The following is a 24,660-nucleotide window of genomic DNA, read 5'->3' as shown; positions in this document are numbered from 1 at the left end:
GTGCCATAACTTTTTCAAAAATATATGGATCAATATAATTATTTTTTATATAGATGCATAATATCATTACCTTTCATTTGGTATATTTTTTTTATAAATTTAACACATAAACTGCCCACAAGGGAGGATTTTNTATCAATATAATTATTTTTTATATAGATGCATAATATCATTACCTTTCATTTGGTATATTTTTTTTATAAATTTAACACATAACCTGACCACAAGGGAGGATTTAAAATGACAACTTTTTCAACTTANATAAAAATGCATATAGAAAGTAGAACTTTTTCAACGTAACTTTTGAAAGTGTTCCGGAAGGTCTGACACTTTTATATATATCTTAAATTAAAGCTAATGTAATATACTTTATCATGAAAAAAAAAATTTCGGACTTTATTTTGTCTTCATGGTGAAAATGGCTACCAAATGCTATTTTTGTGTGAAAATTCTCGATTTTATTTTTTACATTTTTAACTTTATAATGCTAAAACTTATTGAAAAGTGTATGGATCATTACAATTTTTTTATGAGAAGTAGTATTTATATAGATCTTTCATTCGACATACTTTTTTTTTAAATCAGATCATATCCCTATATACGGAGGGGCTTAAAATATTAAAAATGCATATAGAAAGTAGAATTTTTTCAACTTAACTTTTGAAAGTGTTCCGGAAGGTCTGACACTTTTATATATATCTTAAATTAAAGCAAATGTAATATACTTTATAATGGTAAAAAAAAATTTCGGACTTTATTTTGTCTTCATGGTGAAAATGGCTACAAATGCTATTTTTGTGTGAAAATTCTCAATTTTATTTTTTACATTTTTAACTTTATAATGCTATAACTTATTGAAAAGTGTATTGATCAATATATTTCATTTTACGTTATCAATTTTAAATATGAGTACACTGCAATTCGTATAAGCGGAACTAAGATCATTTTTTAACAAATATGCATGGACTTCAATTAATTTTTTGATTACCCGATAATATTTTCAAAAATAATAATAATATCAAACAATTTATCATTTTGGTTAACTGACTTTAAAAAATCATTTCATTTTAAATGATTACAAACTACTCAGTAGTCATACTTACAGATACACTTACTGTTAACTAAAAGTATAAAGGTAACCTATATATTTTACATTTTATTTATGTTGAGTTTTAGCCATTTGAATAATTATTTAAAAATACGGTATCACGTTACAGACATTTTTTATGTTAAAAAATTACAAAAGAGATGTATTATTTTTAAATTATCGTAACCGCCACTAATCGTTTATATTACCAATTTACTCTAAGTAAAGTCGTTCTGTGAATTAGGTGTGAATTTGCAATTGTTTAATCATCTGTTATCATATTGAGTTATTACGTTTTTTCTCATAATAAATTATTTATTATAATTAACAGCGTATACTTAAAATTCGTCGGCGGCAACCAGAAGGTTATCGTGCAAATCGGATAATAAATAATCATCTACACCTCAAATCGACGGTTAAAACTAAAATATGTATTTCTATATGATAAAAATAATTAAATTAAATAACATCGACTAATAAAATGTGTAATAAACAATTTTTTTTCTCGTTGATCACGTTGTCCATAAGGATTTCTTTCTATCATTTCCATTTGATTTTGTTTTTTGGTAATTTATTGTACTCAATTATAACTAATGGCATAGCTAGATTTTCATGATAGGGACTTTTTTTTTTGCTCATTGATAAATTTTAAAAATGAATATTGCTGTTAATGAAAAAGTGAGTCCCTTGACTACTACACAGATTTCAACATATTAATTTATATTTTGAAAATTTTAAAATATTTTTGTAAAAATTATTCCAATGGGACCAAAATAACTAGTTTTTCAGGAATAATAACTAAGGATTAGTATTTTTCATTCTATTAATTTTATTGTCATAAAAAAACCTTTAGTTAAAATATTAGAGCAATGAAACAGAAAAATAGTTATAAAAGATAATAATTAGTAGAAACTACAAGTGTTATAATTATTAGATAGAATTATTTTATTATTCAAAAAAAATGGAACAAAACCCAGCACAAGGGGGTCGCGGCACAGTGATGACGTGGCATAGTTGGATCAAATATAATGATATCTGACAGTGATTAAAATCACTATAAAAAAAACGCTTCGATGCAAATCTTTAGATAGTGTTTAATTTTAAAAAATTGGTGTATTATTCCAAAAGCTACATGATCTGCTAGTTCCTTATTAATATCCTGATTAAGATAATGTATGTCGAATGAAAAAGGGATTATTAAAAAATATTATTTCTCATAAAAAAAATTGTGTTGTTCTATACACTTTTCAATNCATAAAAAAATAATGTTGTTCTATACACTTTTCAATAAGTTTTAGCATTATAAAGTTAAAAATGTAAAAAATAAAATCGAGAATTTTCACACAAAAATTGCATTTGGTAGCCATTTTCACCATGAAGACAAATAAAAGTCCGAAATTTTTTTTTTCATGATAAAGTATATTACATTAGCTTTAATTTAAGATATATATAAAAGTGTCAGACCTTCCGTGTCAGACCTTCCAAAACACTTTAAAAAGTTAATTTTTTGTGAAAAAGTTGTCATTTTAAATCCCCTCCTGTGGGCAGGTAAAGGTTCAGATATGAAAAAAAAATATACCAAATGATAGGTAAAGACATCATGCATCTACAAAAAAAAGAATTATATTGATCCATACATCTTTCGAGAAGTTATAGCATTATAAAGTTAAAAATATAAAAAAGAATTTTTTTACAAAAATCGTATTTTTTTTATTAAGTTTAATGTCTGTTTTCACCATGAAGATAAAATAAAGTCCGAAATTTTTTTTTACCATTATAAAGTATATTACATTAGCTTTAATTTAAGATATATATAAAAGTGTCAGACCTTCCGGAACACTTTCAAAAGTTACGTTGAAAAAGTTCTACTTTCTATATGCATTTTTATGTTTTGAATCCCCCCTGTATTTAGGGAAATGGTCCGATTTAAAAAAACAGTATGTCGAATGAAAGATCTATATAAATACTACTTCTCATAAAAAAATTGTAATGATTCATACATTTTTCAAAAAGTTATAGCATAATAAAGTTAAAAATGGAAAATACAAAATCGAAAATTTTCACACAAAAATAGCATTCGGTAGCCATTTTCACCATGAAGATAAGATAAAGTCCGAAATTTTTTTTTTTCATAATAAAGTATATTACATTAGCTTTAATTTAAGATATATATAAAAGTGTCAGACCTTCCGGAACATTTTCAAAATTTAAGTTAAAAAAATTAATTTTTTTTGAAAAAGTTGTCATTTTAAATCCCCCCTTGTGGGCAGGTTAAGGGTTAAATTTATGAAAAAAATATACCAAATGAAAGGTAATGATATTATGCATCTATATAAAAAAGAATTATATTGATTTGGTTATTTTTAAAAAAGTTATAGCAATTTTAAGTAAAAAAAATTGAAAAAATTTCGAAAATTTTTAAATTTGTAATTTTTTTGGAGGTTTCCAGTTTCCCCCTTTTACGGGGAACGAGGGAATTTTTTTCAATTTTTAAGGGTAATGTCTTCGACTAGATACGATTTGTGATCTTTTGACGTATCGTTGAAAGAAATCCGTTCGGTGAGAGCTGAGAAAAAGTGGTAACAAACACAAAAAAAAAATTTTTTTAATTAAAAAATTAAAAAAAAAAACACATCCAATACCATCTCAGCTTCGCATCGAAGATAAAACACTTTTTCTATGACTAGGGTATGTTACTATGATTCGGTTTTAGTTTTACTTATAAAATTTAAATGATTATTTGGCTAATGATCGGTACTAATTTAAGGGTTTGTGTAATCTGTTTATCTTTAAATTGTATATATATGTACATGTATTGTATACATGAACACATGTTATAATAAATAATAAGCCTAATAAATAGGTGAACTATTTCCTATAATTCTCAATTAATATTTTTTTAATATTTAATAATCTTATAATATTATATAAAAATAAGAATTAATATACATTTTTTATATTTATGTTATACATACTGAGTTATAATACTGAATACTAATAGTATTAATCTAAAATAAAAAACGTTCATGTAATTGCTATAAATACATTATTTTATAGCTTTCAGTCAATTATATACTGTTGCTATTAGTAGGCAATCAGCCAAACACTCAAGATGAAAGAAATTTATATTTTAAGTATCGTTTTTCTGATTGGACTGTTACAGAAGGATTTAGAAAAAGAAATCAGAAAAATAGCCGACAAACAAGCAGAACTCAGTACAGAAATTCAGTCTACAAGGAAAGATATAAGCTTTGGATTCGAACGACACAATTCTAGTCAAATTGTTTTTCATAAACAATTACAGGTACTAGAATTTTGAGTTTATAAATTTTATTCAAATACCTAACTTATCTAGTTTTTTTTTATTTCTCATTGAATCTACTTTACTAAAAAATAAATAATGTATGTCTTTTTAAATCTAACAAGCTAATAAACAAAATGATTTATGTCAATAGAATTTTAAATGTCAACGTCTTTTCTCTGTCAATGTACTTTGCGTGAGATAATCGTGAAAAAAATCATTTATCAATATTTTGAAGTTAAATATCAGCTATGTTTTATATCTTAGTATTTCTAGTATGCAATACGCTCATATAAATGTATTTTAGGATCTCATTATAATTAAGTAAACCGACAACCGTCTAGACAAAACTCACAAAGAAGAGACGTCTGTGACACGGTCACTACTTTAGAATTCCAAATTCGTACTTGAATTTATTTTAAGATCACTCGACGTTAATTCCAGTGGCATAGCCAGGATTAATAGTAATGTAGGGAGGACATAGTAAAAAAATATACAAAATATTATTTAAAATGGAAGGATCCCGGGCTCCTTCGCGTCCCGACAACGTTAAATCTGTTATTTTTATACTTATTAACAATATTTGGAATTTAATGATTAAACTAATACATAAACATTATTTTTAATTATATATACAAAAATGTTTTTGAAATTATTTAATACATTTTTATATTTACTTTAAGATGAAATATTTTTATTACAGTCTGAATCAATATTACAAGGCTAACTCTAAAAGAAATTTATTTTTTTTATAAAATATTAGTTGAAAAAATGTAAAAGAAAAATTTTGTAGACTAATTTATGACAAATGTTAAACATTTCATTTATACTCATTCAGTCTTGATTTGTTAGGCTCGCATTTAATAATTAATCTCCTTTTATTGGACTTATTTTTCATTTAAGGATACAGTAACTAATTTTACTCAACAGTCAAAAATCACCGACAAAACATTAAATGCTTGCCAATGCAATCAAAATGACGATCCTGCTCAGAGTACAGAAATCATGTCTAACAGTAAACTTATATCGACGGTAACTAAAACATATTTAAAGTAAAACAATTTACTATTTTTAATTAACAATCTTAAATTAAATCCTGTGGTTACATAAAATATATCAACGTATTAACTTAAAATAAGAGTTCTTCTTTTGAATAAAGTTATTAAATGCATATTTCTATGAATAGAATCATGCACATTAATATTGTATTATAAGCTAATAAGCAGCTTAGGACATAAATCATAAAAGGCTACTTTAAAAAAGAGAAATTTTTTTAAAAATTAGATGAACAGTATGATCAATGGACTAAAAGACCGTTCAGACGATATACATGTATTACTCAAAGAATTGGTAGAAAGTACAGAAAAGTATCGTAGAAGATTAGACTATGACCGACAAGATGTGATGAATGAGTATTTGGATAGTAAGGAAACTATTTTTTCATTAATATTTATTAAGCATTTTATTCGTTTTGTTTTCACTTTTTGAGGGTAAACAATTTTTGTACAGTTGTTAAAAGTTTTTTTAATTTTTCCGTTAAACTTTAGTTACTCTGAATAATTGTTTTATCTATTTCAACGATGTTTAAAATGTCAGCCACCAGTGATCAATTCTTGTTACATGTAAACAATATCTAACTATTTTAGATTTCATGGAAAATTTGATTGGTGAAATTGTTTTGATTCAAAAAAAATCTGATAACGAACTAGAAATTAAACTAAAAGAACAACTAAGACTGTTACTAGATGGTCAGAACTTATTCATTAATAACTGTCGAAGAATACAACTGAATGAACATCAAATAGAAGATGACATAATTCAGATACTAGAAAGAATATTTGACCAAATCGATATTAAGTAAAAATATTTGTTTAATTGCCATATTTAAAAAATGTATAAGTATAAGAATAATAAGGTAACTTGAATCATTCTTCTTGAAATATGTATTATTAGTTAGTGTAAAAAAAAAAGTAATTATAGCAAAGAAAAATTTCGTTTAGATAGGAAGAAAAAATTATCTCTGTTATAACCCCCTCATAATATATTGCGAGATCAATTTTTAAAAGGGAATACAAGCAAAACTATTTGACTGACTGTCTGACTTCTAAAAATTTAATTTTAATATTAAATAAAAAGTTCTTTTGGTCGACACAGGTAACTTTGGGGGCAAACTATTCCTTTTTTCCTTTAATTACTTCCATGAACGCACTATTTACACTACTAATAATATACTATAATTTTTTTTGTGCTATATTTATGTACTTTTTTAGGTAATCTGAAAAATAATTTAAGGTGGGGTTATTTTTAAAAACTATATTTTATCTTTAGTTAAGTAAAACTACTTAATTATAAATTAGTTAATATATTTTTTGAATCTTTGTTCTCTATTTATAAGAAAAAAATGTTCACTCTTAATACTGGTATATTTGAACTTCGTTTGGTAAAAAAAATAAAACGCTCAACAAAAATAACAAAAAATTAAATTATAAATAATTTTGATATAAAACTTTTAATTGTAGATCGAATTGTGTCGTCTGCAATATTTAAATAAACAAATAAAATCAATTTTAACTATTACGATAAAAATGTTGATTTTTTAATTTTTATGCCTAACATTTATAGATATGGGTTTTTTTTTTAAACATTTTTTAAAGCAAGCAATTAGTTTTATCATTAAGTTTAATAAATAATTATTAAATTCTATCATTAATAGAATCTTTCATTCAATCATAAGTTTTTATCGTTCAATCATTTTCTCTGGAAATAGCGTAATTTTTAATACATAATGAAAATCTAAAAACTATCCATACAATCGAATTCTCAATTTTTATGAAATTTTGAAATTAATTTAAAACATTCCCTAGAATTGTTCCATTTGGTAAAACTAACTTATAGAGAAGTATTAGCCATAAGTGATCAATTCTTATTACATTCTAAATATTACTAAATTTACGATATTTAGGATCAGAATGTTTCGTTCTTAAAATTGAAGTACTTTAATACATGACCATTTTCTGATTGAACATGTTAATTTGTCAAATAAGGTCCGCTAAGTAAATAAATTATTGAGATAAATAAATAAATATATTTTTGTTTTAATTTATTTTTAAAAATTAAGCTCCCTGAAATTATTTTTCATATTACATAAAACAGTACATAAATATATTACACAAAAAAAACCGATTTTAATTTAATTAAAATTTTGAATCAATAATTTAATAACTAAAGGTGTATCAAAACATATCTTTATGTAAAAATTAATTTAAAAAGTACTTATACTTTTTAATACTGTTTTTTCTTTTAATATTTAAGTAAATTCTTCTGTGAAAAATAATTTCAGTTAGTATAATTTTTAATAATTGATTTTTATTATCCTTAGTAACATAAAACTACTCGATTAAAAATTAATAGATTTATTTTGTGTAACAGAGTTCTATAGTTGTAAGAAAAATTCTTTTGCGCATTTATAATCGAATATTTGAACAACGTTTGATAAAAAAAAAAACGCACAACAAAATGTTCGTTTGCAAAAATTAAATAAATGAATAATACCGATTTCAACGTGTTAAGATGTATTATTTATTTGATTTTTATGGCTAAATATTATAGATAAGTTTTTTTTCGGCAAACATTTAACTCCAGGGGTGGACTTAGGTATGTGGTGGCCCCTGGGCGGAATGCATTGTGGGGATACATAAACAAGGAAATATATTTTTTACTTATTAAATAACAATTATCATATTTGTGATACCAATGTATACCAAATTTGTGGGGGCCCTTGAGCTGCAGCCCACTCAGCCCTCCCTTAAATCCGGCCCTGTTTAACTCTATAATTTTTTCTGGAAATAACATAGTTTGTAAAATATTTGATGAAAATTGAAAAACCACACTTACTGTCGACTTTTCAAACCTGCCGCATGTGTTAAGGTCACTTAAATTATATACAATGATTTTTTTACAATAAATACTTCATTTTTAACAACCGTCCTAGAATATTACACTTTATTATATCACCTATTTCTTGTGAAAATATCAAATAATAATTATTGAAAAAGCTAAATTTTGTTTTTTTGGTAAATACAATTTTAAAAATGGCTTCAATTCACTTCCTATCAGGGTTGTTAAAAAACATATTTTTTAGAAAAAAAAACCTGTTTAAAACATATATAAACCGTTTTAAATGTCTTATATGGTTAATATAAGACATTTATTTTAACAAAATAAAATATTTGATACATAAAAATATTTTTTTGAAGCAGTGTTGCAAAATTTGAAATACAAAATATCTCTATAATATTTATAATAACTAATACAACATTTCTCTACGTTCTCACTTTTATAATATTTTTTGTGCATTATAGAAATACCGCTGATAATTCTACTTTAGAGCAAATATTTAAAACTATGAAAGCCCAAAAGAGCTGGGAGGAAAAAAGATTTGAAGAAATTTCTGAACTCAGTAAATTGCAATCTGATCAAATGGTTCGTACCGTTGCGTATTCTACCAATCAAGTTATGAAGTTGCATCAGGACATATTGAACATAACAAATATTTTGATGGAAACCAACAACAATACAACGGTGTTTTATCAAATGGTATGTAGTTAATATTTTATAAATGAAAATGTCAAACCATTATGGTCTCATATTATTTTGTGAAAATAATTTTTAATAATAAATTGATAGTAAAAGAATCATTAGCATACCTTTTGGTATTACCTTTAGTGTCCCGGCAATACTAGCCAATTGTGGGCATTAACTTGTTAACTAGTAAATTTCAACTTAACTAATTAATTATTTTTCTAATAAACTTTTTAATTCAACTAATTTAATTTTCTGTTGAATTAATTTAGCTTTTTTCAGTTAATTAGTTAAAATAACGGTTAAACTAAATTCAATATTTCATAAAATAATTATGTCTTTATACGCTGTGTACGTGGTTTAATTTTAAAGAAATGGAAATTTCCCCCCCCAAATATATTTATATAACAATAATTATAATTTTCTTGATTTTTTTAAAAATATATAAGATTTTTAACTGATTTTTTTTAATAACTAGTTTTAAAGATAAAACAGTGAAACTAACACAGAAACCTACAAAACGAATAAAAAAATGTTTTATTATTATTAATACTTTTTTCCTAAATTTAAGTTATATGATAGGCTAGGAACAAAGGAAGGCGAAAAAGAAGTTTATAGACTTGCAAGAGTAAGAGCAAAAAAGTCTAAACATTATCACTATGTAAGGTATATAAAAAGTGTTGATAATAGGGTGCTATCGAGGGATGATGTGAAAAAAGTAATTTGAAAATGAGATATTTATCAATAATAATAAAATAATTTTTTCTGACACTTATTTTGAAATATTTTTTTTTTGCGACCCTCATTTTATTGATATTTATAAAACAAAACTATGAACTTTATGAACTTAGAAATACACAATTATATTAAGCTGAGCTCCTTGAATTTCTGAAAACGACTTTAGAAAGGACGTCTAAACAATAAGTATTGATGAGTATATCCAGTTGATAAAGTTACTTACATCTGGATTAATTATTTTTTATTATTGAAAGACGAGTCATTAAAAAATGAACAATTTCATTGTACCCTTAATTTGGCAAATATAGAAATATTAAGATGCGCTAATACGATAGAAATTTTTCTTCTTCTTCTATTGCAGTATTCGATCTAATGATTGGTTTGTAGCAACTTCCATGTTTCTCTATCACTAGCCTTCCTCTTCGACTCTTGATATGAATTACATCCTTGATCTTCTATTATATGACTTATGTATTGCAATCTTCCTCTATGATTTTTTCCATCGATTATTCCTTCTAAGATTAATAATAGCAACCCTTCGTGTCTTTAAGTATGACCTATTAATTCATTTCGCTTTTTCTGTATACTCTTCCATATTAATTTCCTCTCAGGTACCCTTTCTAAAACTTTTTCATTAATAATTCTATCCGTCCAACTTATCTTTTCCATCCTCCTGTAGCACCACATTTTGAATACCTCAATTCTTGTCATTTCTTCTCTTTCAATAGTCCATGTGTCCGCATTCATATACTATGATCCTCCAGATATACATTTTTAGTACATTCTTCCTAATATTAAGATTAATGTTTTTTGAAGTAAAAGACTTCTTATCTTCTTAATTGCCACCTTAGCTTGGGATATTCTCCTTATAAATTCCTTTTATGCAATTCCTATATGAGCTTATAGTGCTACCCAAATATATGAAATCTTCGGCTTGTTCTACAGTTTCATCGTCCTTTAATTTTATTCTTATTCTTATGTTATTATGTTTGTATAATAAAATTCAATAGAAATTAAAGATGAGTTATAAATATGATTTTTTCGTTTACAATTTATACGTTTAATTAATTTTCAAATAATACATCAGTGTTTTCGTAATAAGAAGAATAAATAAATACAATTAAACAAATTTATACTTTGTTTTGATTTTCTACTGAATTTTTTATATTACCCTTTATTTCAGGGAAATAATAAATGTAACAGCAGCCGAATATATCATTCAGAATTAAAAAATGAACTACAAGATAAAATACAAAAGAAAATAACTTTACAGACGACCAAAATTCCAGACGCAAATGTCAATAGCACAAGAATAATAGATCCAATGGTTAATAATTAACAATCTATACAATAATATATAGTTACGATATTAACGCAATATAAAAATATCGTAAGTAATGTAAATGGTTTATATATATACGCAGAGTAATCGGTTTAATATGTACCACTCAATTAATAGCAAAATAAATATAATATTAAAAAAAAAATTTTGATTTATTTTAGTTGCATATATTTCTTTATTAGTTAATAATTATATTTAGAATTATCTCATATAACTTATAAGAGTGTTACTTTATTTTTTCAAGTAGCAACCTTCATAATTAACTAACTTATTAAATAGATAATGATCTAATGAAGAAAATGACTGGTCGCTAACAACTTTCGGACAAAAATTTTAAAGGTATTTTCATTTTTATACCTTAGATTGAGGAAAAATACGTCTACGAAATGATTAGTAAAAAAAAATAACACCCAATAAAATGTTAATAACTTCTAAAGTCCTGGTCCTAAAGTTGTTACCGAACAGTCATTTTCTTAATTAGATCATTATCTATTAAATAAGCTGGTTAATTATGTAGATTTATATTTAAAAAAATTAAGTTGACACTCCAATAAGTTATAAAATATGATTCCAAATATAATTATTAACTAATATATCAAGATATATATGCAACTAAAACAAACCATAATTATTTCTTCAATATTGTAATTACTTTGCAAGTAATTGAGTGGTACATGATAAATCGATCATTCTATATATATTTAATTATACATGTTTTAAGTACTTCATGTATTTTAACTATTAAAAATAAGAAAGTTGTAGACTTTAATAGACTAATTTTTTAAAGTATAATAATTCAAATAAAATTTTCTAAGTTGGTTTCCTTATAATTTCTGAGCTAACCCATTTTGCTCTATACAAAAATTAGTAAGGTAAAAATCATTTTTCTACATTAAACAATGATTTATATTTTAAATTGATTCTTCTGAGAATTTAATATTATGTTTTGTATTATCACTCCACAATGTACTGTTTTTATTGGTTTATCAGTGCAAAGCTGAGAATATTTAGATTAGATGTTCATAACTTAAATATAAAAATCATCATATAATAGAAGATAAAAATTTAAAAAAATACAGTCCATTTATTTTAAATCTAAAATTAAATAAGTTTTTTAAAATTAATAACTCTAAAAAAATCAAGGTAATATAAAAAAAAATCGAGATTTATTTAATTATATAATTAAAACCCAATTAGTAAATCAGTTAAATATAATATACAAAGCAAATTAACTTAAAATTAAAACACAGTTATGAACTAATGGATTATAGTACATCAACTATAAATTACAGACGTTATACATAAAAAATACCTTAATATTACAAGTACAGAATAGATTTAAGAATGGATATATGGAAAAGATTTGTCAAGTAATGTATATGGGTGGCAAGTCTTTGTTTACCAATATAATTATGCAAACATATTGAGCAAAATAATATATCATCTTAAAGAAAATAGATATGGGTCACTATGATAGAGATCCAAGGTGGAGTATGTAAAATATAAACATGCAGAGGAGATCTTAATTTATACTATGGTAAAAATGATTACCCAAATTATGGTTCTGGTAACTGTTCTAACAAAAACTACCTAAATGGTTAACTGTACCGAAACTTAAATTTGTAATTTCTAATTAGGAATGTATTTAATCTTCTAAAAACTTGCAATACTGTTTGTTGTAACATTAACATTGTCTAAGACTTCATGATACAAATACAGATTTGTATACAATAAAATTCAATTCTGCAAAAAAAAAAGAAAATAATAATAATAATAGTAACAAACATTTAATATTTGTTTTAAAATATACAACTTAGGTTCAACCAGATTATAAAATAAAGATAAGTTAATTATCAACTAAATAGCTAAAAATGATATCTATTTTTGATTCTTTGTTTTCTTATAGTAATCACCAAAATTTCAAAAAATTAAAATTTTTATTTGTAAAATAATTCAATTCTTTAATTTAAACCATTTCAAGTAGGGAAAATAACTTAGTTAAGAAAAAAGTTTTCATAATTAAAAAAAAAAAAAAAATCATTTGTGACAATATTTAATTATACAAAATTAAATAAATCAATAGCACTTGGCAATACTAAATGTACTTAAAAGTAAATGAATAAGATAAATTTACTATAAAAATCTGACAATAGTTTTTCTAAAAGATGAAATATTTCTGTTTTAATTGGTTTTTTTTATTGCTTTTGAGATTCTGAATATTGAAACTGAATATTATTTATTTAAGCTTTTTTACTTATTTTTAATTAATTTGAAGTAAAAAATATACATGCAGTATTGGTTGAAAAAATAATTATTTGTTCCCACTAAATCATTAACAGGATATTTTCACTAGTAATTTTAGTAAAACATTCTTATTATTTTATAAAATATACATATTTTAATAAAAAAAAATGTTTAATATTACTTACAATTAAAGTTGTATGGGTACCACAGTCAATATAAATTTTATTTGTTAAAGTATGGGTGTTTTAAAGCATTTCTCGCTGTCACTCTTTTAGTACTGTCAAACATCAACATATCCTGAAGTTAAAATTATGTTAGTATTAGTACTAGTATTGATATTTAGTATTAAAGGATATAAATATGTTATAAATGTTTATTTAAGTTATCAACTAGAAGCTTAGTTTGACTCCTTTTAAATTAGTTGAACTGAAGAATACTAGGGAAATAATTGAGTAAAGGTTTCCAATTACTAATGGGAAATCACTGTGCTAAAGATAATGGACCAATACCTTCTGCACTAAGGACAGGTAGTTTTTTGTCACAAAAAAACTGTTTAATGGTTATTAATATATTAGCAATAATAACAGACATAACTTAACATTAGAGATTTTTAGTAACTAGGGCCAAGAACCAAAAAAATAAATTTGGTTTTTGGTCTTATATCCAGTAAAATTTAATTCATCTATATCAAACTTTATTCTATTATGTTGAAAAATGTATTACAAAAACCAAAAATATTATGAAACTGCCTTTGAAAAACTTAATATTGTAATTCTTTTGTGAGTAATTGCGCAGTTTATGATGATAAACCGATCACCCTATATATAAAGTTAAATTGTTAAAATTATACAATACTCAATTATTTTGAGAATGATAAACAAAAACAATACAAATCAATATAGTAATTGTTTTTTAAAATCATATAAGATCATTTTATATTAAAATTGAGGTTCTGAAAACTAATTTTATCTATAGAATAGAAAACTATAATAGAGTCAAAAAAATTAGAATAATTATTTATAAATAATATACTGTAAGTAAATCAGCTCCATCAGAACATAGTTCTGGAATAGCAGTATTTAAACTAATTTGTGGGTAAGATTCAAAGGAACTCCTCATTAAAGAAACATTTTTGGGCCAATTTATGGCTGAAGGCAGTCCAATTAACCTATAAAAACAAAAAAATAATACTAATTCTTAATAAATCCATTTAATTAATAAAATATATTATTTTATAAAAATAATAATTTTCACCTAAATATTCGGTCAAGTTGTTCAGCCTCAGATTCTCCATTAAAAAGTGGCGCTAACTGATACATTTCTCCCATTATGCACCCACAAGCCCAAATATCAACTGCAGTTGCATAAGGTAACCCTAATAAAACTTCAGGTGCACGGTACCATAAAGTAACCACCTTTCATATAAACAAAAATAAATTTAATCAAACATTTTAGAAGACAAAAAATAAAACAAAAAATTTAATTATAATATTGAAAATAAAAATATAAAGATTTTTTTTAACACTTTCACAATTACTTTTGTTAAAATTACATTAACACAATATGATATACACTTACAACTGAGGTTAATTTCATATCAAAATCATAAATCTTAGCTAATCCAAAATCAGCTATTTTGATTCTAAGATCACTAGATACTAGAACATTTTGAGGTTTAAGATCTCTATGAACAACTCTGTTACAATGCAGAAAATCTACACCTGATAATATTTGCCGCATAACACTCTAAAATTAAATGAAAATGTTAGTTTTTTAAATTTATATTATTAGTTCTTATTTTTATTTCATATATTAAATGATGTGTGTTTTAATTAATAATTATACACACTGAATAATTATATTTTAAATAAAAATGGCATTAAAAAACTAAAATACAATAAAGGGTTTACAATTTGAATAGAATTTAAGGTAAAATATTTATTTAAAACTAATATACTAAAATTTCATATTAAACTGAAGTAAATTGATCATTTAATTTAATATAAAAAAATTACTATATTTTTATAAAAAGTTAAATTTGCTTTTAAACAAAATGATTCTAATAGAAAATCAAGAAAACAATTATCTAATTCACTTTCTAAATTGAATATATTAAATGTGTAAAAATTGATTAGCTAATAACCCAGAATCATCATTTTATTACTTTTAATAGTGTACGTCTCCAAATACTATAATGGTAAAATTTAAAAGTAAACCTATATTAGACAACTCTTCTATGACTACATTTGTGACCAATAGATGTAAACTTACTATAACCTATAATAAATTATAACTATATTTTCTTAATTATTCTTTATGAAAGAATAATGAAATTGTATTATTAACATCACTAATATGTCAAGCTAATCTTATCAATTTATGATAATTTTATGAAAATAAATAATAGCTGTGAATAGATGTAAGAACAAAAGTTACCTTTATAATTTCTGAAGACATTCCTGGTTTAGGACATCTTATCATATATGTAGCTAAATCTTGTTCAATATGTTCAAATACTAAATATAAAGTCATACATTTCTCATTATACAATCTTGGACCATGCACAACATCTAATAACCTTCAATGGTCAAATAAATAAATGAAACGATAATTTAAAAAAAAAAAATCAACTAGAAAATTTTTTTTGTACATAAAAAATAATGATACCTAGAAATTTGGAGAAACCTGATTTAAAAATGTAAAAATAAAGCAATTTGGTAAAAATTTAATCCTCAAAAAATTACAACACTAATAATTGATTTACAACATTCACTATATTCTTGAAAGTAATATACTAACTTGACAATATTGGGATGCTCTTGTTGGTCAAGTTGCTTAAGTAAAGCAATTTCACGGAGAGTTGACATAGGTACACCATCTTGAGCTAGAGGAATTTTAATTTTTTTCATGGCTACAAATTTTCCTTTATTTACAAGATCCCTGCCTTTGTAAACAGTTCCATACGCTCCTTAATATATAAAAATTTAATTTAATAAGTAGAAAATTGTACTATTTTAGTACAATAAGACTCAACTTTTCTAACATTTTGATAGAACTCCAAAACAAATTGATAGAACTACAAGAAGCTGTTTTCATTAGACAAGTTATTGTAGTTATATGATAATCAAAGTGCTATATTAAGGAGAATTTAAAGAATACAACCCTTTACAAAATATTATATCTAGAATATAATATATAATTTAAGACATAATATTAAGCTATGGAAAAATTCATACTTGGGTTACCTTAGGGTAATACAAATAAATTTAATATACAAGGTGACTTTTTTATCATAACTCACTAAATTACTCTCAGAATAAAACAATGTTAAACTTTTTTTTTTTTTTGTTACTTTTAGTTACATATTATTCTTGAATTATTAGCCATGTAATACTTTTTAAGTTCATACTTTATGTCATTCAATGGAATCAACTTTGTTTTTTTCAAATGGGAACATATATTTTGGATTTAATAAAATGTTTGAAGTTTATTTCAATAATAAATTATATTTGATTTATCAACATATTACAAATAACTAGTTATTAAAAAAAATGTATCTAATAGACATAAAACTTTTAAGTTTTGAATTTTTGAATCAATGTACATGTATAATATACGAGGGATTACAAATACAGGTAGCTAATTTCTTTTTCACAAAGACGCAATTCATAAATATATAGTGTTTATTGTCAATAATGAGTTTATCAACATATATACTTAAAGTATATTAGTAATGCATAATATTGTGAGTTAACATATATAAAAACATCAATTGACAATACAGAAAGCATATAAGTCGATAAACTCATAATTGAGTGTATATCTATGAATAGTGGCATGATAATAAAGCAATTTGCTACCTGTATTTGCAATCCCTTGTATATTATCTCAAAAGTATAAATCTTTAATTTTTTATATCTTACAAATATATGAATTTATGTTAAAAATTTAAATGTCATTTATTATATAATTAAAACCTCAACATAAGTGTTCTCATTTGAAAAAAATAAAGTTAATACCCTACAAGACATAAAGGAATACTTAAAAAGTATTATATAGCTAATAATTAAAAAACATGTAACAGAAATAAAAAAAAAAATGTCAAGAATTTTCTTTTCTTTCTATGAGTAATCGAGTGGGTTATGATAAAAGTTACTCTATATATGCAAGAATTTACAATCCCAGACTATAATATATCCAATATTAAATACCATTTCCAATTTGGTTGAGTTCTTCATAGTTTTCTTTCTCTTGCAACATAGATGACATACCCGGGAAAGTCTTAGTTTGCATTCTAGATAAAGGAGATACCATGACTAAAAAAATAATTAAAAAAATTATTAATTGAATCCTATTTATTAATTTTTATAAATTTTTTTGAAAAATTTTTATTTATTCGTCCTTGACATTAATATAAACACACTACATATTATCCTTAAAACCACCTGTCGATATGTTTTGCATGAAACTATTAACTTACCCAAGCATTCTATATAAAGATATTCTTCATGTAATCAATCAAAAATTACTAATCTGAAATCTACAAAATACTACCAACAACACTGAAACAGCACTTACTTGAACTTGATTTTTAGTATCCCTCAGCAGTGCAAACCTATCGTTCCACAGCTAATTTCCGGTAGATTCCTATGCACACTGAGGGTTGGTGGTAAGTTTGAAGGGGAAAACTGTTGCGCCGTAAAAACACCTGGCGTTGGGTGCTTAACAAAGGAAATGCCGCAAAAAACCGTTTTGTTATTATTTTAAAGGTTACCTAGTCCATTTCCAGGGGTTCGCAAACAGAACCAGTTTCAGTACTGAGTGATGGGACACCAATGATAGCAGGCCTTTTTTTTTAGAAATCAAACATTTTTCGAACCAGACTTTAAAATATAAAGATTTAACAGCTATATACATAAAATAAACAAGAAAAAACAAATTTTTAAGTATGTAAAGTATGGTTTCATATATTTAGTCTTCTTACTTTATTAAAACCGGTTTGCTAAATTATTATTACCATGGTTACCACTGAGATGGTTAGTACTCGACATTATATAAAAACATTGAACAGCTGATTAATATTTACACATGGAATGAAATTCAAATTGTACATTTCTCAGGAGTCTTCGTCCGTATCTCTATTTTATTTAATCCTAATTAAAACACTCATAATTTTGTGTGTGATTTACTGTATAAATTGCAAAAGATCTTCTATGGTAACCCACCCTTATGGACAATAACTGTTATTATTAATATTATTTATTAGGTATTAAATAAAAAATATATTATACAAATAATTTATAAAATAATAATATAAAAATAATAAACAAAACGAACGAAATAAAAAAAAGAAGGAATTGAGTGTATTGAATCATTATACTAACTTGGACACCAAGTGAGAGTCAAAGTTTTCATTGATGAATATAAACCTATGATAATTCCCACCAATGCTTCATTTTTTTAGGGTTGACTCTATTCAACAATTAAATATATGTTTAAGATTCTATTTTAACAGAAGTTTTGCAACAAAACTTTTATAATAATTGAGAGCCACTTCCTGAGTCAAAATTGCATGATATGATTTATAAAATAAAATAAAGGAAATTAACATCCTATTACCTTAATAGGAATTTAGAACTACCTTAGTTCTAAAAAATGATGACGTTTCAAATTAGTGGCCAATTACTCATAGACAAATCATTGGAATGTTTTTCTTTTTCAAAACTTAAATCGCATAAACAAATATTCATGAAAAACACTGACGAGTTACATCCTTGCATGCTGAGACACATTCATCAAGTTAAGATTAATTACAGCAAAATACGAAGTAAGTGAATTAAAATTTTCTCAAATTATTAGCATTAAAAATCTAAGTAAAGAACGATAACAATTGATTTAATACAATTTCAAAGAAATTTTTAAATTTAATTGATACCTAATTAATAGGCACTTCGACTGGATATCAGAGAGGAGATCACCACCACTTCAATAATATCTTAGTGTACTGTTAAAGAAGCTTTTCATCTAATTTATCTTTTCACCCCAATAAAGAGGACCAATGTTTCTTTTTACATTTAGTTGTCTTTATTACTCTGAACTTTACAATCCTCTAAAACTTCATAATATACCAAAATAAAATATAATACCCCATACCTCCGAAAACCTTTTATTTCAATTATTACAAATTCGAGTCTGTCAAATTATGATGCTAATAGCTACAACTAGATACGATTTCTTATTGTATAATGTTCCTATCGTCAAGCAAAATCGGCCCACTAGAATCATGTATACAGAAAAAAAACACGACAAAGTAAAACTAATAATACTTTCTTAGCTACGCAACGAAGCTGAAGGAGTCACTAATATTTTTATATCACTATAATATTGACAATGGGGTAGAAAAATGTACTTATAACTTTTAGACGTTTATGTTTCTATTATTTTAAGGTTTTTAAAACGTATTCATCTACTCTTTTATTGAGTTATATTTGTAATATTATTTATTAAACATTGAGCACACCTTATAAAATGGGTTTATACATGTATTTATAGTTTTCTTTTTTTTATAAAAAAAACAATGTGTACAAAATGAACTTACAATAAGTTTTTTTTTTTTTGACATTTTATATTAAATAGCGTTAGTAAAGTCAAAGCAAGTCACTAATTAGTAACAGCTCAATTAATCATAGTTAAAGTTATATTTTAATATAGCTTTTTACACATAAATTATTCATGAAAATACATGTATTTTAATATGATTTATTTGTAAATCTTTGTTAAGAGTCTTAGCAAAGGGATATGCGAGTGTGAAGAGTTTTCAATGAAAAAAATGTATTAATCATGTATAATTATTATGATAGTTATAGACTGCAAACACAGAGTATATAATAATACAAGTTGTAGCTATATGAGTTATAGTCTAAAACACATGTGATAATAACAATATTTATTATATATATATATATATATATATATATGTGTGTATTATGGTATTTTAACAGGTACTTTTTATTTAAAAATGTCAAATTTTAATCTTATTTAATGTTTATTATGTCGAAATTGTTTAAATTAAAAGGCTTGTAAGTTAGTAAATAGTTATCCTGAAGTTATATCGACCCATCATTTTTTTTTTTTTGTAAAATAGTGACAATTTAAAATTATTTAGAAAATTTAAAAATTAATTATTTCTATTACTTTTCTTGTTTGAGACAAACCAAAAAATATATGTTTTTACGTAGCACAAAACTGTAAAAATTATTTTAAAAAATAAAAATTAACGCAATATAATTTTTTGATTAAAAGTTATTAAAGATGTCAGAATATGTTCGGAAATCCTGTATATTTAAAGATAAAGATAAATGAAAATATTTTTTTACAATTACTATTGCTATATGGTATAACTAGACTTAAGTAATTGTTTCATTGCATAGGTACAACTATGGAGGCAAGAAGCAGCTTAGCCTCCCAGCTGACAAACTGCATCACTTATACACTAACACTTTATAATGACTAGTATAATTATAAGTTTTATAATAATTCGTGGCTAAAAGAGAGTAATAACTATCATTTAATTACCACTACTTTTTGGTTGTTTTATGTTAATACCAAATCGATATACTATCTGTGTATAAAAAATACGTAAATGTATTTAACTGAAAAACATTTCATCTTATTCTAAAAAATGAATACAAGAGCGGAATTTCAAGAAAAATGACAGATGGACGTCAGCATTGTAGCAGCTGCTATTCGAAAGGTTTGTAAATGCAAAAATGTTCCTATTGTGATCATTCTAACACGATTAAAAGTTATATTGTAGTATTATCTATATGGCAGTACTGTTTCCAGAATATTTTTCTGGGGGGTCCAAAATATATTGTGTTTATATATTTTTAAAAAATTTCGGGGGGAGTCTGAACCAAATACGACTTTACTATGTATCGGTTGTTATAAAACTCAGGAATAGAGGATTATATAGTTCAATCAGCTTATAATCTATTAGCTAAGAATATTTTCTTTTGCTGTATTTAAAAAATATTGCGAAAAATTATTTTTTCTACTTCTAGTCAAATATATTATTATAAACATAAAAAACTCAGCACAGGGGGGTCGCGGCACAGTGGTGTCGTGGTATAGTTGGATCAAGTATAATGATATCTGACAGTGATTAAAATCACTATAAAAAAAAACGCTTCGATGCAAATCTTTAGATAGTGTTTAATTTTAAAAAATTGGTGGATTATACCAAAAGCAACATGATCTGCTAGTTCCTCATTAATATCTTGATTAAGATAAAGTATGTCGAATGAAAAACTGAATTGTAAATATTGAATAATAATTTCATTAAAATTAGTAATAGTATTAACGTGACAAAAATTATGTTATCATCTTATTACTCATATTACTGGGTATTAAAGGAAAATATTGTAAACTTTGATCACAATTAAACTATATGTCAATAAAAATATCTGGAACACACTAATGATACTGATTCCATAATTGAATTAAAAATAAAGTTAAAAAGACGGGTTAACGTGGTAACAAAATACACTCGCACATAGAATCTCTTAGAATCATTTTGTTTATCAACATCATCAGTGTGAATAGACACATTTTAAAAGAAGAAAAGAATACTCTTTATTTACAGAAAACTTATTCGAAGGTAAGCAAAATTGCTGGACATAAAATTTTAATATAAAGAATAAAATTATAGTAAATACTTTTGGTAAAACTGATTCTATATAGAGCAGATTTCGTTTAAGCTGTTATTTTACAGTATAATAAAATAGGAATTTTTTTACTATCTAATTACAAATTAAATTTTTACGATTCTCTCTAATGGAAACTATAATGGTTAGTTTAATAATACCTTCCTGGCTTAAATTTAGTGTATTTATTTATTAATGAGCAAGTGACTATTTTTCTTTACATAGATTTTTTTTTTGTTATCACAGGAAACACGTTATAAGTAATATTATGTTAAACGATATTTTACTTAAGTTTATTGATATCATATATTTTTGATTGCTTTTTAAAAAACATTTTTTTTTGAAGTTGTTCATAATGTTTTACTGGCCTGTTAATGTTAATAATTTTTTAGTTGTGTCACTATAATTTTCGATATATTAAGCTTAAATACATTACATTTTTTCTTGACACAACTGTTAACAGAATATAATTTAATTTTTTAAATAGATCTACAAATATACTAGCAATTTTAATTTTCTTTAATATTTTATAGCGTGTATTGCTATAATCGTGTACTTCAAAGTTAGTTTTCCGACAGTTGAATATTCAATAAAATTCCATCCTTTTATCATAGTTTTTTGAATGATAGAAGTATATTTTTCATGTAAATTTTTTGGTAAAATGTGATACATATTATCAACAGCTTTCATGGCACCTAAAACAAAAATTATATAATTTCAATACGCTTATTTTGTATTGAATGAGTCAGAATGATATCAAAATTTATGATATCAACTTTTGATCCAGCTTTTTAGTATAATAATTAAAATAATGTTGTAGAAAAATGTTGAAGGTATTGACTAATTTAAATTAATTTTTTTCAATCCTAAAACATATTTTTCTTCTTCTTCGTCGTGGTTTATCCCTTAAACCTTTAAGGGTTTAGGCCCTTATGACCTTATTGGCCTTCAGTATTCTCTTTCTAATGATATTTTCTTCAAATACTCTCCTAGTTTTACTTTTTCCTCTTTTATAGTGTCTTCCTATCTTAATCTTGGGCATCTCATTAGTCTTTCTACTTGTTATGCACTTTCTAACACTATTCTCAGCACCGAGTCTTCTTTTTTTTTTATATATTTTTATATAGTACAATATATATCATTTTTCCTAACTTAAATTTCATTTAATTAGGGTCGTCCACCCATATCCTAAACTTTGAAACCCTTCCTGTGGACTGGTAAAGGATCAAATGTTCACAAAAATATATTAAATGATACGTAAATACATATGGTATTTATAAAAAAGATATATTTTTTGTCATTTTTAAAAAAGTTATGTTAGTTTTAAGAAAAAAAAATTTTTAAAAATGTCAAAAATTACCGATTTTAAAATTGTAATTTGTTAGGGAATTTCCCCCGTTTGAAAGGAACGAGGGAATTTTTTTACAGCTTTTGAGGGTAATGTCTTTGACTAGATATAATTTGTGATCTTTTGACGTATTTTTCATCAAAATCGGTTTTTTTCCTCACCTTTATTCCAACTACTCTTATCCTAAACTTCTACTTGACACGATCACCCACATCATTTACGCTCACTTCAGCCGTCCTCATATCGCATTCAATAAAATCCCTTCATCTCTTTTTTTGTCTTCCTCTGCCTTCAATATTCATTTCTATAACTGTTCTTACAACTTCCGATTCCTCTCTCTCACAACATGACCAAACCATCTAAGTCTATTCTCTTTCATCTTATCCACGATTTACGCTACATCTTTACTCCCTCTTATATGTTCGTTTCTTATCCTATCTTCTCTAGTTACTCCATTTATCACTTTTACATAATAAAGTAAAATTGTCTAAATTTTAGGAGTAGTAGTTCATATTTTTCCTTTTCTACTTTTCTAAAAAAATGTCAGTCTATAATTCTACAATTACAATATAAAAAAACCCAGCACAGGGGGGTCGCGGCACAGTGGTGACGTGGCATAGTTGGATCAAGTAAATGATATCTGACAGTGATTAAAATCACTATCAAAAATAAACGCTTCGATGCAAATCTTTAGATAGTGTTTAATTTTAAAAAAATTGGTGTTTTATTCCAAAAGCTACTTGATCTGCTGGTTCCTTATTAATATCTCGATTAAGATAAAGTATGTCGAATGAAAAAGGGTTTATTAAAAAATATTATTTCTCATAAAAAAATTGTGTGGATCCATAAACTTTTCAATAAGTTATAGCATTATAAAGTTAAATATAATATAAATAATAAAATCGAGAATTTTCACACGAAAATAGCATTCGGTAGCCATTTTCGCCGTGAAGACAAGTCCAGAGGTCAAATTTTTTTTTTTCAAATTAAAGTATATTACATTAGCTTTAATTTAAGATATATATAAAAGTGTCAGACCTTCCGGAACATTTTAAAAAGTTATGTTGAAAAAGTAAATTTGTTGTGAAAAAGTTGTTATTTTAAATCCTCCCTTGTGGGCAGGTTATGTGTTAAATTTATAAAAAAAATATACCAAATGAAAGGTAATTATATTATGCATCTATATAAAAAATAATTATATTGATATGTTCATTTTTGAAAAAGTTACGGCAGTTTTTAGTAAAAAAAATTGAAAAAATTTCGAAAATTAGCGATTTTTAAATTTGTAATTTTTTTGGAGGTTTCCCCCATTTA

At 24.7% G+C, this 24,660-nt stretch overlaps 3 protein-coding genes across 5 annotated transcripts in view; 1 reads left to right on the top strand and 2 right to left on the bottom strand.

Annotated features, from left to right (window-relative positions):
• The window catches only part of LOC126895553 (uncharacterized), a 13,989-nt gene extending 2,236 nt beyond the window's left edge, over positions 1 to 11,753 (top strand). Inside the window, exons 4-9 of the mRNA XM_050667540.1 lie at positions 4,251 to 4,391; positions 5,292 to 5,420; positions 5,673 to 5,811; positions 6,035 to 6,245; positions 8,750 to 8,984; positions 10,891 to 11,753. Coding sequence (XP_050523497.1) covers positions 4,251 to 4,391; positions 5,292 to 5,420; positions 5,673 to 5,811; positions 6,035 to 6,245; positions 8,750 to 8,984; positions 10,891 to 11,046 — 1,011 coding nt within the window. The 3' untranslated portion in view covers positions 11,047 to 11,753. The remainder of the gene's footprint in view (positions 1 to 4,250; positions 4,392 to 5,291; positions 5,421 to 5,672; positions 5,812 to 6,034; positions 6,246 to 8,749; positions 8,985 to 10,890) is intronic.
• A 440-nt stretch (positions 11,754 to 12,193) lies between these two features.
• LOC126895559 (cyclin-dependent kinase 4-like) lies at positions 12,194 to 18,100 on the bottom strand. Of its 3 annotated transcripts, none has more exons than XM_050667550.1 (9): positions 17,872 to 18,100; positions 17,505 to 17,609; positions 16,093 to 16,261; positions 15,730 to 15,871; positions 14,872 to 15,039; positions 14,548 to 14,708; positions 14,326 to 14,461; positions 13,479 to 13,590; positions 12,194 to 12,792 (listed from the first exon to the last, which is right to left on the bottom strand). In XM_050667550.1, exons 2-8 carry the CDS (start codon positions 17,605 to 17,607, stop codon positions 13,516 to 13,518), a joined length of 954 nt encoding a protein of 317 aa, XP_050523507.1. In that variant the 5' UTR covers positions 17,608 to 17,609; positions 17,872 to 18,100; the 3' UTR covers positions 12,194 to 12,792; positions 13,479 to 13,515. The 3 variants fall into 3 exon arrangements, with proteins under 3 accessions (XP_050523507.1, XP_050523508.1, XP_050523509.1); XM_050667551.1 differs by having other exon boundaries at positions 17,774 to 18,098; XM_050667552.1 differs by lacking the exon at positions 17,872 to 18,100 and adding an exon at positions 16,328 to 16,369.
• A 4,352-nt stretch (positions 18,101 to 22,452) lies between these two features.
• Positions 22,453 to 24,660, bottom strand: part of LOC126895646 (juvenile hormone acid O-methyltransferase-like) — a 19,072-nt gene continuing 16,864 nt past the window's right edge. Inside the window, exon 6 of the mRNA XM_050667772.1 lies at positions 22,453 to 22,693. Within this exon, the coding sequence (XP_050523729.1) occupies positions 22,518 to 22,693 (176 nt within the window). The 3' untranslated portion in view covers positions 22,453 to 22,517. The remainder of the gene's footprint in view (positions 22,694 to 24,660) is intronic.

This window comes from Daktulosphaira vitifoliae, unplaced genomic scaffold (genome assembly GCF_025091365.1).
Source record: "Daktulosphaira vitifoliae isolate Bord-2020 unplaced genomic scaffold, ASM2509136v1 Scaffold_1, whole genome shotgun sequence".
Classification (NCBI taxonomy): domain Eukaryota; kingdom Metazoa; phylum Arthropoda; class Insecta; order Hemiptera; family Phylloxeridae; genus Daktulosphaira; species Daktulosphaira vitifoliae.
The sequence above is the reverse complement of the archived record's forward strand: the minus strand, read 5'-3'. Positions and strand labels throughout refer to the sequence as shown.